The sequence below is a fragment of the Salmo trutta genome, chromosome 9 (genome assembly GCF_901001165.1).
Source record: "Salmo trutta chromosome 9, fSalTru1.1, whole genome shotgun sequence".
NCBI lineage: Eukaryota > Metazoa > Chordata > Actinopteri > Salmoniformes > Salmonidae > Salmo > Salmo trutta.
The window spans coordinates 10,534,043-10,552,405 of record NC_042965.1 but is presented as its reverse complement, the minus strand read 5'-3'; the positions used below and the strand labels follow the sequence as shown (position 1 = coordinate 10,552,405).

The 18,363-nt window shown below is 43.4% G+C and overlaps 1 protein-coding gene across 2 annotated transcripts; it reads right to left on the bottom strand.

Annotated features, from left to right (window-relative positions):
- Nucleotides 1-1,240: 1,240 nt before the first annotated feature.
- zfand5a (zinc finger, AN1-type domain 5a) lies at nucleotides 1,241-11,979 on the bottom strand. Of its 2 annotated transcripts, none has more exons than XM_029762346.1 (6): nucleotides 11,702-11,979; nucleotides 4,512-4,676; nucleotides 3,966-4,068; nucleotides 3,775-3,860; nucleotides 3,393-3,512; nucleotides 1,241-2,974 (listed from the first exon to the last, which is right to left on the bottom strand). In XM_029762346.1, the coding sequence occupies exons 1-6, from the start codon at nucleotides 11,709-11,711 to the stop codon at nucleotides 2,826-2,828; spliced, it is 633 nt and encodes a 210-aa protein (XP_029618206.1). In that variant the 5' UTR covers nucleotides 11,712-11,979; the 3' UTR covers nucleotides 1,241-2,825. The 2 variants fall into 2 exon arrangements, with proteins under 2 accessions (XP_029618206.1, XP_029618207.1); XM_029762347.1 differs by having other exon boundaries at nucleotides 11,804-11,979.
- Between the last annotated feature and the right edge of the window lie 6,384 nt (nucleotides 11,980-18,363).

The following is an 18,363-nucleotide window of genomic DNA, read 5'->3' as shown; positions in this document are numbered from 1 at the left end:
GCTATCAATCTTCCCCCTTTTATCCCACAACCCCTGCCCTGTTCCCTTTCAATGATTCAAATCTCAGATTCAAAGGAGCTTCCTCGATGGCTACTGACACTTACTGTTAAACGTAGAATAAGGGCGAGCCTGCGAACCTGTGTCTCCCTCTCTCTTTTTCTCTTTATCCATTTAGTCTGAGCAAAAGAGAGGAACACATGTCAGAAGGTAGATAAGGATGGAGAAGCAGAGAACAGGTCAAAAGGAATGGAAAAGGTGTCTGTATTTCTAGTGTTTAGAGTGTTCTGTATGGTAAGGGAGTGTCTGATCGTTGGGACAGGGCTCAGACTGGTCTAATCTGGTTATGCGCCGAGAGCTTAGTGACGCTACCTCGGGTCACCCCTTCATAATCTCAAGCCTGTCCATTTCCCATGTTCACTGTAAACTCGCCCTGACCTCTCAAAACACTCCCACTTTCCCCTATGGCCCTACTTGTGAGCGTGCTCTCGTTCCCCGAATCCAAAACCAACCCTAAGCCCCTCCTGTATGGCTGGGGGAAAATGTTGTCAATCTAAAGGAAAGAAGCTATTACCGTAACACTAGTCCAATCCTCTCAGATCTACATCAGTGACTCGGGTGTAGGGGCTAGAGGTCCATTTGGAATTCAGAAACAATCTCCTTCCTTACCTTAGTTCCCCTAGCTCAGTGTTCCTTCCCAACTCCCCACAGTAGACAGAGGTGCATTCATGTCATATCCACATCTGTCACTGTGATGTCAAACACTGAACCAGCTTTCCAGACATACACACAGATATAAATGGCAAGTGAAACACAGACACCCATAAGGAGATTAAGGGTCTGTCCACTAGGGGGTAGGAATGTGTGTCTATCCCAACCGCTAGAGGGAGGCTACAGGACCTCCCCAGCTGTTCATGGGTCAGGTTGAACAGAACACGTTGGTTCTCCGATTCCCCGGCACATCAGCCATTCTCTTTTTTCCCTCCATGCACAGAGGCAGGGAGGGATGGCATTGAGGCACCGGGGGAGTAGCGCCGAGTAGTCATCTTTACAGTCTTCCTCTCGTGCACTCTCCCGGCCTGCGCTGTCTGAGCAGCTGCCAGCATGACTCCTTCCGCCGACGCAATCCCCCCCCAAGCCCGTGACAGGTGTGCGAAAAAACACCGGGTTTGAAAACAGTGTGCTTCCAAACAGTCTGACTGGCCCACATATTTACTCCTATAATGTAAACAACCAGGCCTTGTAATGTCTCTGTACACAGTCTTTATTTACATGATACAATTATGCTGTAATGCTGGGTAGCAAGATTATGTCATTCATAAATATCAGTTTGTTTTTTGTACAAATTTGCATAACTAACAAAGGAAAAAACTGAAATGGTTACCTTTTAAAAAGTAAAAACCTCATCCCTACGGGAGAAGAAAGATCTACACAGGATACACACTTGTATCAATGTTTCACACAGCCAAGGAAAGTCTCACACACACACACGCTGCTCTAGATCAGTCACACAGACCAATAGCGGAAAGAAAGCTGAAAAGATCAGTTGGAATCCAATTTTCAAAACCTCAGTTCTGCCATGCTCCTGTAGCCTTGGAAACAAGTGCAGAGCTACGGGATATATTGCTTCACAAAATGAGGTGGAGGTGCACACAATCTGACACTCATGTGTTCACTCAAACTCACTGAACACGCACACCAAAATCAACACAAAGCAAAGCCGTCTCATATACCCTAACTCCACTGAATACATGTGCTAATATCAGTACTATCTTAATGTATATAAAAAACAGGGATTAAACATGTATCTCAGCAGATACAATAATGACCTAGCAATTCATTCAGATATTTTACATGATTTAAGATATTACTGCATGGGGTTGCTCTCCCATTCATACCCCCCATATAGCCAATACAACAGATGGGTAGTGCCCAAGCCTCACCCAGAGAACTGCACCAGGGTCACTGCATGCAACCCTCTGCCGAGACCACAGTTGGGAGATTCTGACCTTAGATGAGTCTAGGACCTCCTTGACTAAAAGTCCTGTCCCACATGATAGTTGGTAAAAATGTGTTTTTGTCCTCCTTCTCACACCTCTTACAATGACCATAAAGACGTGACGTGGCGTTCGGGTTATCAAACAGAAATGGTGCTTAAGGACTGCTTTAAAAATGTCAGAGGTAACCCCTTCCTCTGGAAATAATGAAGTGATTGTAAGAGGAGATGATTAGGAAAAAGCTTCACAAGGACAATGTGATGAGGAGAAACATGACCTGCTGCTGTGAGGTAGGCAGGTCACAGTCTGGATAAAAAACCCACCTGCATTTTGGGAGAGCGTTGCAGTTCTCGAGTGGTCATACCTATCGGACAACTGACCCGACTGACACTAATGGGAACGGAACGTAGAAATGGAGATTCAACTGAACTCGTCGGGATACTGCATGTGCACACAACTTTAGAAAAAAATAGCTGTCGGCTATTTGGCAACAAAGTGGCCAAACAGCTCAGGGGCCGTATTCAGTTGTGATAGAACATCCAGATAGATATATGTTCTGCAGAACAGACACGTCTCTCCTAGAAAGTTACCCTGGGCTGCTCTTAGAATATTTTGTTTTACAGAATATCAGCAAAGACACACAATAAAGAAGGAAAAAAATAAAAAATAAACATAACAAAAAAGTGACCGTTCATGCATCTCCCCCACGGGCAGGATCTCTGTCCTTTCTCAAGGTTGTGACTTTAAAAATGACATCCTTTTGCCACTCGTGCCAGTGTTCATGTCAAGGGTTCGACATCATACTCTAGTCTCTGTGGATGGTTCTTAACCCTATATTCTCTGGATCTTGTCAGCGACCACAACAGGGTTCTCCTTGCGGATCTTGGCAGCTGCCTCAGCCTTGTAGTCGTAAGGACAGTTGTGCTTGTCGGAGTACCGATGGACACCGCAGAACAGGTTCCCACAGCGACAGTCGAACCCTGGAGTAGAGTTCAAAAGGTCAGAGATTAGAGGGGAACCACAGCATGAACCAAACACCAACTCAATAAGAATTAACCTCTGATAATAAGACCAAACACACAGGAAGACTAGGGTTACATTCCAAACCACCTACGTTGCAGCCACATTGCACAGATGATCAGATAAGTGATATTGATGGGGTTCCTGCGTGTTACTATTTATGCATAGTAGAGATCTGAGGCCAATCACAAATGCGGAAGTAGTGTTTTACATTGCAGAAATGCCATCAGTATGACTTGACTATTTGTGCAACTGCAGTGTAGGTGGCCTGGAACATGGCCAACCTCTTTCGCAAGAACGGAATGACGTCGCATGCATTGCTCAACCTGTCATCCCACTTCATTGGAGAAGCACCACGTCCTGCTATGGCATGCTCACCTGTGAGGCCCACCCTCTTGCGGCACATGAAGCACTTATTCTTCTTGGGCTTAGGGGTGTCTTCCTTGGCCTCGTCACCGCTGGCAGTGACGGGGCTAGACGCAGTAGGCTGACTCACAACTGAAGGAGAAAACCACTTAAATATATACACTTCTTTCAGTCTTAGGATTCAAATAGAACTGTTCCTGTGTTTTTTCTGAGGCAGTTTTAGCACTCACATACAAGGGTATTTTTAAACTGGTTTATTTTAGGCAGCCTCCGTGTTTGAGACTATGTAAAACCACAGTAGGGTGCAAAGTATACAAGTCAGGGTGCATCGAAATAGCCAATGCTAATGTGGGTCGAACAGAGCAATTTTTCCCTCTAGAAGTGTGTGTTTTACCAGGCTCTAGGGAATCTGGGTTATCCTCTCTTGAGATGCTCATCTCGGTCATTTGTTGAGTCACTGGAAGAGAGCCTTGAATAGTTCTGCAGAGGGGGCGAATGAAAGAAAATGATAAGTTACAGATATGAGAGCGCATAAAGCAATAAGACATCCATTGTAGCACATGCGGACAAACAAGCACACCTTACCTAGCCATGTCTGCAGCAGAGCCAGATGATGGGTCCACTTTGGCGAGACTGGCCTCTAGCCTCTGGATGGCTGAGGCCTCAGAGGTAGGACTACCGACGGCTCCTGTGACACAGCAAAAGCTAAACATCAGCCTCAGATGGGAGACAAGACTCACTTTTGGTTCAACGGTTTCCGCTCAAGAGTGCAGCAGGTCCATAACGTGTATGCAAATTAGCGTTATCACGATAATAGTATCGCAATACTCTGAGGTATCTTGGCAAGGAAACAAAACAAAGCGGGCTAAATTTCGTGAGAAAAACAGTCCTATTGTTGGTAACAAGCAGCCTTATGTTGTCACCCAGAATCACATGCTTCCTTTCCAAGCAATAGCACACAATATGATGTATCATACAGTAGGTTTTTTAAAAGGACCAAATAGTATCGCAATACTGGTATCGTGACAACCCCAATGCAAATAGTGATTTTTAGGGGTGGAGGGGAGGGGGACGCACTGTTTGAAGTAGATTTGTGTGGTCAGTAAGAGAGAGGGTGGAGGGGGAACTTACCCATTGGGCTAAGTTGGCTCAAGCTGCAGTCACTACTCTGCTGTCGGTTCAGATGCTCCTTGTAGCAGACCGAACACATGCCGTTGTTTCTGGGGTTGCCATAGAAACCACAGCCAGTGGCACAAAGCACAGGCGTCAGGCTCGGGTTCGTCTCTTGGGCCATCGCTGTCGACAAATGGGAACAAGGTGCCTTGTTAGTGTGGGAGTATGTGTGCGCGTGTCTGCATGCGTAACAGTGACCAAATGTAGGTGTGGTGGTTAGGCACATACATTTGAAAATAACATACCAGGAAGGAACATTAAAACTAATGAAGAAACAGGAGAAACAAATGTATAATAAAAAAAGACATCCACTGAAGCAAGGATTCTACTACCAAAGTTAGAGGGTTGAAATTCCTCATTGTGCACAAGAAAACAGAACGAACGGCGAGACGAATTAGGCCTAAGACTTTCAGCTCCCATCCTTGGCAGGAGCTGTTCACATCAACAGGAGTCAGGACTAGGATGTGTCAAAGTGTCATTACCATAAATGACTAGGCCTATAACAGTGTCAGCTGTTCCTCCTCCAGCTTGTCACGATTAAAGCACGTGTTGATGGATATTTATTCACACTGTTCACCGCCTCTGTGTGACAAGGACAGAATAGTGCCAATAGGGGGAGAACAGACCGAGGAGTCACATTTGCTGATCAGTTTCCGTCAAATGTTCCGCTTTGGATTGTCATTAACCCTCGAAGGTGCTGTAGCCAGACACTTGGAGATTCTCCGGAACTTTTGTATACTTTTTAGCCAGTAGTTGTCAAAGTAGCGCTCATGAGCCAAAAGTGATCACAGAAAATTGTTTACCATGTCACATACAGTGCATTAGGAAAGTTTTCCAAACCCTTGACCTTTTCCTAATTTTGATACGTTACAGCCTTATTCTAAAATTGATTGAATTACATTATTTCCTCATCAATCTACACACAATAGCCCATAATGACAAAGCTATAAACAGGTTTTTATAAATGTTTGCAAATTTATTCAAATAAATAAAAACTGAAATATCACATTTACATAAGTATACAGACCCTTACTCAGTACTTTGTTGAAACACCTTGGCAGCAATTACAGCCTTGAGTATGACGCTACAAGCTTGGCACACCTGTATTTGAGGAGTTTCTCCCATTCTTCTCTGCAGAGCCTCAAGCTCTGTCAGGTTGGATGGGGAGCGTCGCTGCACAGCCATTTTCAGGTCTCTCCAGAAATGTTCGATTGGGTTCAAGTCCAGGCTCTGGTCGGGCCACTCAAGGACATTGAGACTTGTCCCAAAGCCACTCCTGTGTTGTCTTGGCTGTCTGCTTAAGGTTGTTGTCCTGTTGGAAGGTGAACCTTCACCCCAGTCTGAGGTCCTGAGCACTCTGGAGCAAGATTTCATCAAGGATCTCTGTACTTTGCTGTTTATCTTTGCCTCGATACTGACTAGTCTCCCAGTCCCTGCCGCTGAAAAACATCCCCACAGCATGATGCTGCCACCGCCATGCTTCAGCATAGGGATGGTGCCAGGTTTCCTCCAGATGTGATGCTTGGCATTCAGGCCAAAAAGTTGAATCTTGGTTTCATCATACCAGAGAATCTTGTTTCTCATGGTTAGAGTCCTTTAGGTGCCTTTTTGGCAAACTCCAAGTGGGCTGTCATGTGCTTTTTACTGAGGAGTGGCTTCCGTCTAGCCACTCTACCATAAAGGCCTGATTGGTGGAGTGCTGCAGAGATGGTTGTCCTTCTGGAAGTTTCTCCCATCTCCACAGAGGAACTCTGGAGCTCTGTCAGAGTGACCATCAGGTTCTTGGTCAGTTTGGCCGGGGGGCCAGCTCAAGGAAGAGCCTAAGTGGTTCCAAACTTCTCCATTTAAGAATGGAGGCCACAGTGTTCTTGGGGACCTTCAATGCTGCAGACATGTTTTGGTACCCTTCCTCATATCTGTGCCTCGACACAATCCTCTCTGAGCTCTACGGACAATTCCTTCGAACTTATGACTTGGTTTTTACTCTGACATGCGCTGTCAACTGTGGAACCTTATATAGACATGCGTTAACCTTTCCAAATTATGTCCAATCAATTGAAATTTACCACAGGTGGACTCTAATGAAGTTGTAGAAACATCTCAAGGATGATCAATGGAAACAGGATGCACCTGAGCTCAATTTCAAGTCTCAGGGCAAAGGGTCAGAATACTTATGTAAACAAGGTATTGTTTTTTTAAATAAATTTGCAAAAATGTCTACATTTGTCATTACGGGCTATTGTGTGTAGATTGTTGAGAGAGAGAAAAAATATATTTTTAGATTAACGCTGTAGTGTAATAAAATGTGGAAAAAGTTTAGGGGTCTGAATACTTTGCGAATGCACTGCATGTGCAGATTTGTGCCACCTCTCTCGCTCTGCTATGTGTGCCTCTTGCTTGGTGTCACTCAAATGCTGAGGGGCTGAAACTCATTGGTTGAACTTGAATTGCTAGGGAGCTGGCCCGTGTTTTCAAATTTGGGATTACGTAGCTAATTAAGGTAAAACAGTAATTCTGCTCATAGATTATGCATGTACGAACTACACATTGACACATCCGGCCGAAAGTGGGAGGTTAAAAAAATACTAGGGTGCCAAAGTTCAGGAGCATGTCTTTAAGTTCCAGGTAATGAACAACGGGTAACTTTTCATTTATTTTATTTTTTTAAATGTTTTCTTTTATTTCACCTTTATTTAACCAGGTAGGCTAGTTGAGAACAAGTTCTCATTTGCAACTGTGACCTGGCCAAGATAAAGCATAGCAATTCGACACATACAACAACAGAGTTACACATGGAATAAACAAAACATACAGTCAATAATACAGTAGAAAAGAAAACAAAAAGTCTATATACAGTGAGTGCAAATGAGGTAAGTTAAGGCAATAAATAGGCCAAGGTGGCAAAGTAATTACAATATAGCAATTAAACACTGGAATAGTAGATGTGCAGAAGATGAATGTGCAAGTAGAGATACTGGGGTGCAAAGGAGCAAGATAAATAAATAAATACAGTATGGGGATGAGGTAGATAGCCCATCTGTAAACAGCCCATCTATCTATGTACAGGCGCAGTGATCTGTGAGATTCTCTGACAGCTGGTGCTTAAAGCTAGTGAGGGAGATATGAGTCCCCAGCTTCAGTGATTTTTGCAGTTCGTTCCAGTCATTGGCAGCAGAGAACTGGAAGGAAAGACAACCAAAGGAGGAATTGGCTTTGGGGGTGACCAGTGAGATATACCTGCTGGAGCGCGTGCTACGAGTGGGTGCTGCTATGGTGACCAGTGAGCTGAGATAAGGCGGGCTTTACCTAGCACAGACTTGTAGATAACCTGTAGCCAATGGGTTTGGCGACGAGTATGAAGCGAGGGCCAACCAACGAGAGCGTACAGGTCGCAATGGTGGGTAGTGTATGGGGCTCTGGTGACAAAACGGATGGCACTGTGATAGACTGCATCCAGTTTGTTGAGTAGAGTGTTGGAGGCTATTTTATAGATGACATCACCGAAGTCGAGGATTGGTAGGATGGTCAGTTTTACAAGGGTATGTTTGGCAGCATGAGTGAAGGATGCTTTTTTGCGATATAGGAAGCCGATTCTAGATTGGAGATGCTTAATGTGAGTCTGGAGAGTTTACAGTCTAACCAGACACCCAGGTATTTGTAGTTGTCCACGTATTCTAAGTCAGAGCCGTCCAGAGTAGTGATGCTGGACGGGCGAGCAGGTGCGGGCAGTGATCGATTGAATAGCATGCATTAAGTGTTACTTGCGTTTAAGAGCAGTTGGAGGCCACGGAAGGAGAGTTATATGGCATTGAAGCTTGTCTGGAAGTCAGTTAACAGTGTCCCAAGAGGGGCCAGAAGTATACAGAATGGTGTCGTCTGCGTAGAGGTGGATCAGAGAATCACCAGCAGCAAGAGCAACATCATTGATGTATACAGAGAAGAAAGTCGGCCCGAGAATTGAACCCTGTGGCACACCCATAGAGACTGCTAGAGGTCCGGAGAACAGGCCCTCCGATTTGACACACTGAACTCTATCTGAGAAGTAGTTGGTAAACCAGGCGAGGCAATCATTTGAGAAACCAAGGCTGTCGAGTCTGCCAATAAGAATGTGGTGATTGACAGAGTCGAAAGCCTTGGCCAGGTCGATGAATACGGCTGCAAAGTAATGTCTCTTATCGATGGCGGTTATGTTGTTTAGGACCTTGAGCATGGCCGAGGTGCACCCATGACCAGCTCTGAAACCAGATTGCATAGCGGAGAAGGTACGGTGGGATTCGAAATGGTCGGTAATCTGTTTGTTAACTTGGCTTTCGAAGACCTTAGAAAGACAGGGTAGGATAGCTATAGGTCTGTAGCAGTTTGGGTCTAGAGTGTCACCCCCTTTGAAGAGGGGGATGACCGCGGCAGCTTTCCAATCTTTGGGAATCTCCGACGATACAAGAGGTTGAACAGGCTAGTAATAGGGGTTGCAACAATTTCGGCAGATCATTTTAGAAAAAGAGGGTCCAGATTGTCTAGCCCGGCTGATTTGTATGGGTCCAGATTTTGCAGCTCTTTCAGAACATCAGCTATCTGGATTTGGGTGAAGGAGAAATGGTGGGGGCATTGGCGGGTTGCTGTGGAGGGTGGATTTATCGGTGGTAATAGTGTTTCCTAGCCTCAGAGCAATGGGCAGCTGGGAGGAGGTGCTCTTATTCTCCATGGACTTTACAGTGTCCCAGAACTTTGAGTTAGTACTACAGGATGCAAATTTCTGTTTGAAAATGCTAACCTTAGCTTTTCTAACTGCCTGTGTATATTCGTTTCTAACTTCCCTGAAAAGTTGCATATCACGGGGGCTATTCGACGCTAATGCAGAACGCCACAGGATGTTTTTGTGCTGGTCAAGAGCAGACAGGTCTGGAGTGAACGAAGGACTATATCTATTTCTAGTTCTAAATGTTTTGAGTGGGGCATGCTTATTTAAGATGGTGAGGAAGGCACTTTAAAGAATAGCCAGGCATCATCTACTGATGGGATACCCCGGCCAGGTCGATTAGAAAGGCCTGCTCGCAGAAGTATTTTAGGGAGCGTTTGACAGTGATGAGGGGTGGTCGTTTGGTCGCAGACCCATTACGGATGCAGGCAATGAGGCAGTGATCGCTGAGATCTTGATTGAAAATAGCAGAGGTGTATTTCGAGGGCGAGTTAGTTAGGATGACATCTATTTTTGCAACTTTGCAAGAGAAATAAACAGATTTATATTATAGATCATGACGATAACATAAAAAAAATGTCTGCCAGGAAGGGGCCACAGCAGCCTGCTCAGAACATTCAAAGATGTCAGTGTTATGGCCCTGCAAGGAAGTGAAGGACAAACACAATTCTGACAGCCCTTTGCACTCTCCAATCACATAGTGTAGTCCCCAACCCCCACCAAGGTGGCCTGTCACGCAAGGATTTCCTTAGAAAAGCCTCTTCGACTGTATCACGTGTCTGCCTGCTGACTGCAAAGCCCCCTGCAAGCACCACAATTGTTGACGTTGCCTGGTTTACACTAGTTATCACAGTCACAAAGTCAATATTTATTTTTCCCCCAAAAGTGAAATTGTAGAAACAGGTGGTGTTTTTATGACTTTGTGGTGAAGACCATGTTGCCTGGCCAAAATGTTTGATTGTCACGAGCGGTACTTGGATGATCGTGGCCTGCTGGATGCCCGACAACCTGTTTGCCACCTGGGTATGCATGGAACACAAATGCTCTCACACATCGCTTTCTCAAAGAGAAATAAATAGCATTTGCAAGCAATCATCCATTTTCCTGGAAACACAAAATAGTGAGTATTTTTGCTTCACTGTCCTTGACATCTGTCGGAGAGCAGCAGGGTCTATGAGGCCACGTCAATCAATGTGCTCCACATGCGTCCACCACTCCAGAGCCTGTAGTGACTATTAGCTAGGCTAATTTGTTTAAACTAATTAGTGTAATCAACACGAAACAAAACACGCATTAATGTGTCTGACTGTAGCCTAAGCACACCCTTGGGGGGGCTCATTAATTGGCACAATGTGGTTATTCACGACAGATTTGCCTAGATATACCATACATGTAAAGAAATGACGCTCTAAAGCTAGCCTACAGATTGACTAAATGGCCAAAATTACGTGGACACCTGCTCGTCGATCATCTCATTCTAACATCATTGGCATTAATATAGAGTTGGTCCCCCCCCCCCCCTTTAACAGCCTCCACTCTTCTGGGAAGGCTTTCCACTAACGTTAGGATGTTGGAACATTGCTGCTGGGAGTCCTAGCTACTATATATGGTCATGGTCAGACAAAGAACAAAATTAAATAGATTGATATGGCCCAAAACCACTGAGTCACGCTACAGCTAAAAAGTGCTAAGTACGAGACAAGAGTTAGCTAACTAACGTAGATTAGCATGACAAGGAACATAGTCGAGAGCAAAGGCAATAGTGCTTTGTCGCACACTCGTCTGGAACAAATTAACAACAACAATTTAGCTAACAATGTTCTGTAACTAGATTAGTGAATTAGATATAAGCCATGTTTTGACCCTTGTTCTTTTGTGCTTTGTCTGCCAACCATCTCTTCCTGTTGCTTGGACGTTTTTTTTGATAACGTTAGCGCCTCCATACTAAAATGAATTTTTACACATAGGCTGGCACCCTATTCCCTATGTGTGCATGTCCGAATTCAATGTTAACGTTTCCCTAAGCGTTACAATGAAACTAATTTAAAAATCAACCAGCGTCAACTAACATGCTATCAATTCTCAAAAATTGGTTAGCAATAGCAATTGTAACTAGCTGTTAACTAGTATCGTTTTAAAATATATATTTTTCAGATAAAGTACAACCACAGAGAATTAGCTTATATATCGCTATTTTACCCTTAGTCTCGAAAACCGATACTATAGCATAGACGGCTAGCTAGCGACCCTCCCTGACTTGCTTTTTTTCCAGGCCCAGCCAGACTGGTCACGTTCGAAGGCTTGTGATATTTTCAGTGAAGTGGTGGTGACAGCTTTCCCTCGCTATACCTTGTTTACCAGAGGCTAACGACCAAGGATAAATATGACCTTCCCTCCACAAGACAACACATATTTCTAGTTCATTGATGTTCTGATAAAAATGTTTCCTTACGAAATTCCATATTAAGTTGACGTTGATCCAATTTTCGGTGTCCTTTTTCTGTCTTCAACCATACACCACGACAACCCAACCGTTTCAAATGTCGATTCTCACCTGCACAATTTGATCAAAAGCACACACGATGTATGGTCTGGTTGAGTACTGTCCACCAAATGTCTTTTCTCGCTGTTTTCTCTGACCGAGGCTGTGAGAGGTGTAAATAAATGTCTTCTCTTTCTCTCTCTCTCCCCCCCGCCTCTGCTCTGCGGAGTGGTGTTTGTTTCCTACTTTAGTAAGAGGAGTGGCAGATGATGTCACGGTGAAAATACCGTACAGTGATTCGCTACTCTAGAAGCCCCGGAGCGCGTGTAATAGCGTGGGGGAGGTGTGGTGAGTATACCGTATTTATTGCACATTCATTTGTCATCCATCCACCCACAGTTTGAATATCGAGCCATACCACGATTCTTAAATGAGTCAATGTGTCTAAAATGAGTCTTTCAAATAACACTGACAGGCTTGTGGTAACATATGTGTGTTTATTCTGTGTGAATATCAGATTTGTTTCCACAGACAGGTGTGTGGGTGTTGCAATATGAGATCAATAATAAAAAAATAAAAAACATGTAAGGAATACAAAATATTCAAGTTAAATGGTTTTCCATTGCATTTTCAACTGTACTGATGTTTTTTTTTCCTCACAAAAATGTTGCGTTATATAGTGAATGTTCCTACTCTGGTCTTTGCATATGCTTTCTAGTCAACAGCTAGCATATGCAGTGCGGGTATAGCCTACATGATGAGATTATTATTCAGCAAGATAATTTGTATTTGTCAAACGGCAGCCAAGCATCGATTATCATGTCAACATCATAAGACCCTCAATATTTATTGGAAAGGAGCATCAAGCTCATCACCATTAACTTTCTTCACCCTGTGACAGGGGCGGTTCTGGGGTGTGGCAGTGCCCCTGTGACAAGCTTGTGGCCCCCCTAAATGTGGAGTATGAAATAATTATTTACATAACTAATTTTTGCTATCGTTCTTTTTTTTTACATCCGTTATTAGACAGTGGCAACGCGGAACACTAATGATTATGAACATGGTCTTTTGCCTGCTAATGCCTGCAATGCAGTGAAGAAAATGATATGACAACAATAACGTCTAATGTAACTGTCCCCTCTAACAGTACAACTGGCCCCAGCTTGGCCTCCCCCAGTTGAAATGGGCTAGAACCGCCACTGCCCTGTGCAGTTCCTCAATTTATTTAATCCGTAGCCCAATAAACTGCATGCTTTCGCAAGTCGTAGTGTGAGGACCACACAACATATTGTCGCGTGACTGCGAGTTTACTTCGATATGATGGTTTATATAAACATAAGTCGAAGTTCATTGGATGCGCACACAGTTTAGCAGATGTTATAGCAGGTGCAGGGAAATGTGTATGTAACTAGCTCCTAACAATGCAGTAAAATGTAAATAATAATTTAAAAAAAATTAAAGATCAAATGTCGGAACGAATGTAATTAAAAACCCAAATAGCAGTCAGTGATCCAAATGTAGTCTATACGTATACACTGGGTGAATTTACTCAAGATACTGAGAATGATGTGTACAGCATAGATATATTAGAGTGAGCTATGTATCTACCTACAGAAACGATTTCATAACAAAAAATATTATGTAAACATTATTCAAGTGACCAGTGTTCAATGACTCTATGCACATAGCTGCCCTATGTGCATAGAGTCATTGAACACTGCTCACTTGAATAATGTTTACATAATATTTTTTGTTCTGAAATCGTTTCTGTAGGTAGATACATAGCTCACTCTAATATATCTATGCTGTACACATCATTCTCAGTATCTTGAGTCATCAACTGCAGTCTCTAAGGTGCAGTCTCTAAGGTAGAGTACCGGGTGGTAGCCGGCTAGTAACAGTCTCAACTTGTCTAGGGTATTTTGTTTTGTTGATTGGAAAGTTTACCGACAAATTTGCTATTTCCTTCAGGCCTGTTCTGACATTTTTTATCTGACATGTACTTTACTCACATAAAAATGTTGGATGGAAGCCTGGTTATTGACAGTCACTCAATTTGCCCATGTCAGCAGTGCTTTGCCTTTATGCAGAGGGGGCCCCCTGTATGCAGAGGGGGCCTATTCGCAGAGTGGGGCACCCAAACCAAATCTCGCTTAGGGCCCCACATGGGCTAGAGGCAGCACTTGGTGACATACCTATCAGACACACACCTACTGTTTGTCAAGAGGTACTGACTGCTCAGCTCTTTCATGAGAAACATGACCGGCAGGTGTTGTTGTAACAGAAACATCTTTGTGGAGTGAGATAATGTTGCCAAGGAGGTCGAGATCCTATAGTCTGCAAACTCAACAAAAAAAATTGTAGACCATTATACACCAAAAACAGCATTAGACCCTCAAATCTTCACACATTGACACATTAAATGTACCACTTTGCTCCCTATGTTGAAAACACGTTTGTGGTTTCAGTGGGTGTGTATTTTAACACGGGGAAAAAACACTGAACATTCAGTGTGTTTGCCATGTGGGTATATATAAAAGTCCCTACAAGCCCCCCTCAACCATAACGTCACTCCTTTCACCATACAGGACGTCCTGGGCTAATGATAAACATTGGGGTCGGGTATATTGTGTGTGTGTGTGTGTGTGTGTGTGTGTGTGTGTGTGTGTGTGTTAGGTGCTCTTTGCTGGGACCCCTAGATTGTGACATAAATTGGTGGTAAGGTGAGCGTGTTCCCCCAAGACGTGAATCACAATGAGGAAGTGGGAGGTGTTATTGTAGGGTGGGATAGACAACCTGTTTATTCTAGTTCAAATCTGTACCGAACTGTTATCTGCCTGGTTGCCTTTCTCATGTTGGGACTCCCCTTGACCATAATTCTATCCTCCTGCTTCCTGCTTACAAAAACTCAAACAGAAAGTCCCAGTGCTCAATACGGAAATGGTCTGATGGGGGGGGGGGGGGTTCTACTAATCAAACAAATGGAAATGTTTTAAGATGGTCACACCAAGCATCATTTAGATATTTTATTTTGAATTTTAGGACCCCTTTAGGTATCCCCCAAAATATTAAAACATTATTTGATGAAACATTGAATTGCTATTAGCCCATAGAAACGCATCTGTCCTATATTTGAGCGATATAAGAAAGATCAGGAAATTATTGTATTTTTTTTAACCCATATTTAACCCCTTTTTTGGCACTAACTACTTCCATGTATACAGTACATTAAGAAAGTATTCAGACTCCTTGACTTTTTCCAAATTGTGTTAAATTACAGCCTTATTCTAAAATAGATTGAATTGTTGTTTTTTTTCTCATCAATCTACACACAATTCCCAATAATGAAAAATCTAACTGAAAATATCACATTTACATAAGTATTCAGACCCTTTACTCACTAATTTGTTGAAACGCCTTTGGCAGCGATTACAGCCTCGAGTCTTCTTGGGTATGACGCTACAAGCTTGACACACCTGTATTTGGGGAGTTTCTCCCATTCTTCTCTGCAGATCCTCTCAAGCTCTGTCAGGTTGGATGGGGAGCGTCGCTGCATTGCTATTTTCAGGTCCCTCCAGAAATGTTAGATCGGGTTCAAGTCCGGGCTCTGGCTGGGCCACTCAAGGACATTCAGAGACTTGTCCTGAAGCCACTCCTATGTTGTCTTGGCTGTCTGCTTAGGGTCGTTGTCCTTTTGGAAGGTGTACGTTTGCCAAAGTCTGAGGTCCTGAGCGCTCTGTAGCAGGTTTTCATCAAGGATGAATATTTTGCTCCGTTCTTCTTTCCCTAGATCCTGACTAGTCTCCCAGTCCCTGTTGCTGAAAAACATCCTCACAGCATGATGCTGCCACCACCATGCTTCACCATAGGTATGGTGCCAGGTTTCCTCCAGACGTGACGCTTGGCATTCAGGCCAAAGACTGCAATCTTGGTTTCATCATACCAGAGAATCTTGTTTCTCATGGTTTGAGAGTCTTTACGTGCCTTTTGGCAAACTCCAAGCGTGCTGTCATCTGCCTTTTACAGAGGAGTTGCAGACATTTTCTGCAGAAATGTTTTGGTACCCTTCCCCAGATCTGTGCCTCGATACAATTCTGTCTCGGAGCTCTACGGACAATTCCTTCGACCTCATGGCTTGGTTTTTGTTCTGACATGCACTGTCAACTGTGGGACCTTATATAGACAGGTGTGTGCCTTTCCAAGTAGAATAAAACTCTGGCGGTCTATTTGTTTCACCAACTTAATCTTGTTAGGAGGCCATGTAGCCTGCCTCTATTTCGCCGCGGTTTCCTCTTTCGAGCCTCAGAGATTAGGGCTTGGTAAGCAGGACGTCTAGAGCTGCTGACTCGTTAAAGTAGAAATCTTCATCCAAATCAAGGTTAGTCATCACTGTTCTGATGTTCAAAAGCCCATTTTGGTCAAAGCAAATGATGGCGGAGACATTACAGTTTCAAGAAAAAGTATGTGAACCCTTTGTAATTACCTGGATTTCTGCATAAATTGCTAGTCTAATTTGATCTGATCTTCATCTAAGTTAAACAATAGACAAAGATAGTGTGCTTAAACTAATAACACACAAATTATTGTATTTTTCTTGTCTATATTGAATACATCATTTAAACATTCAGTGTAGGTTGGAAAAAGTATGTGAACCCGAAAAGCTAATTGGAGTCAGGAGTCAGCTAACCTGGAGTCCAATCAATGAGATGAGATTAGAGATGTTGGTTAGAGCTCCTTGCCCTATAAAAAACACTCACAAAATTTGAGTTTGCTATTCACAAGAAGCATTTCCTTGATGTGAACCATGCCTTAAACAAAAGACATCTCAGAAGACCTAAGATTAAGAATAGTTGACTTGCATGAAGCTGACAAGGGTTACAAAAGTATCTCTAAAAGCCTTGACGTTCATCAGTGCACGGTAAGACAAATTGTCCATAAATGGAGAACGTTCAGCACTGTTGCTACTCTCCCTAGGAGTGGCCGTCCTGCAAAGATGTCAGCTAAAGACTTACAGAAATATCTGGAACATGCTAACATCTCTCTTGACAAGTCTACGATACGTAAAACACTAAACAAGAATGGTGTTCATGGGTGGACACCACGGAAGAAGCCACTGCTGTCCAAAAAAAACATTGCTGTTTACAAAAGTGCACCTGGATGTTCCACAGATGTCATGCCCTGGCCATAGAGAGGGTTTTGGTTCTCTATTTTTGGTTAGGCCAGGGTGTGACTAGGGTGGGCGTTCTATGTTCCTTTTTCTATGTTGGTGTATTACTTTGTTCCGGCCGTGTATGGCTCTCAATCAGGAACAGCTGTAGATCGTTGTTGCTGATTGAGAGTCATACATAGGCAGCCTGTTTTTCCTTTGGGGTTTGTGGGTGAATGTTTTCTGTTTAGTTTTGTAACCTGACAGAACTGTTGCTGGTTGTTTTTTGGTTTATTTTGTAAGTATTCATTCGGTCCATTAAAATCTTTCAAGATGAACACATCCTCTGCTGCACCTTGGTCTCATTTTGACGACGGCCGTTACAACAGAGCTACTGGTAAAATATTCTGTGGACAGGTTAAATTTAAATTGAGTTGTGTGGATGGAACACACAACACTATGCGTAGAGGGTAAAAAGGCACAGCACACCAACATCAAAATCTCACCCCAACTGTAAAGTACGGTGGAGGGAGCATCATGGTTTGGGGCTGCTTTGCTGCCTCAGGGCCTGGACAGCTTGCTATCATCAACGGAAAAATGAATTCCCAAGTTTATCAAGACATTTTGCAGGAGAATGTTAGGCTAGCTGTCTGCCAATTGAAGCTCAACAGAAGTTGGGTGATGCAACAGGACAATGACACAAAACACAGAAGTAAATCAACAACAGAATTGCTTCAACAGAAGAAAATACGCCTTCTGAAGTGGCCCAGTCAGAGTCCTGAACTCAACCTGATTGAGATGCTATGGCATGACCTCAAGAGAGCAGTTCACACCAGACATCCCAAGAATATTGCTGAACTGACAGTTTTGTAAAGAGGAATGGTCTAAAATTCCTGACACCCCAACACACACATACACACACACACACACATACACTTTTGCACTAACTCTCCTGCACGGACTATGCGCACACACTGGGCTCTACCCACACACTCACACATACTTACACTGACACCCCAACACACACATTCACTACATACGCCCACACACAAAACACGCTCACACATGCATACTGATGCCACTACACACTCACACACACACACACACACACACACACACACACACACACACACACACACACACACACACAGATACAGTGCCATCAGAAAGTATTCACACCCCTTGAATTGTTACACATTTATTTTATTGTGTTACAGCCTGAATTTAAAGTGGATTAAATTGAGATTTTGTGTCACTGGGCTACACACAATACCCATAATGTCAAAGTGGAATTATGTTTTTTCAGACATTTTTACAAATGAATTAACAATGGTAAAAGCTAAAATGCCTTGAGTCAATAAGTATTTAACCCCTTGTTATGCCAAGCCTAAGTAAGTTCAGGAGTAAAAATGTGCAATAATAGTGATTTTTGAATGACTACCTCATCTCTACTCCACACATACAATTATCTGTAAGGTCTCTCAGT

Bases quoted from the DNA above. Each gene is read 5' to 3' on its own strand.
- zfand5a (XM_029762346.1), bottom strand. The intron at 3,861-3,965 runs GTAAGGTGTGCT...CCCCCTCTGCAG, and splicing joins TCTGCTGCAGACATGGCTAG to AACTATTCAAGGCTCTCTTC. The intron at 3,513-3,774 runs GTAAAACACACA...TTTCTCCTTCAG, and splicing joins CCCAGATTCCCTAGAGCCTG to TTGTGAGTCAGCCTACTGCG.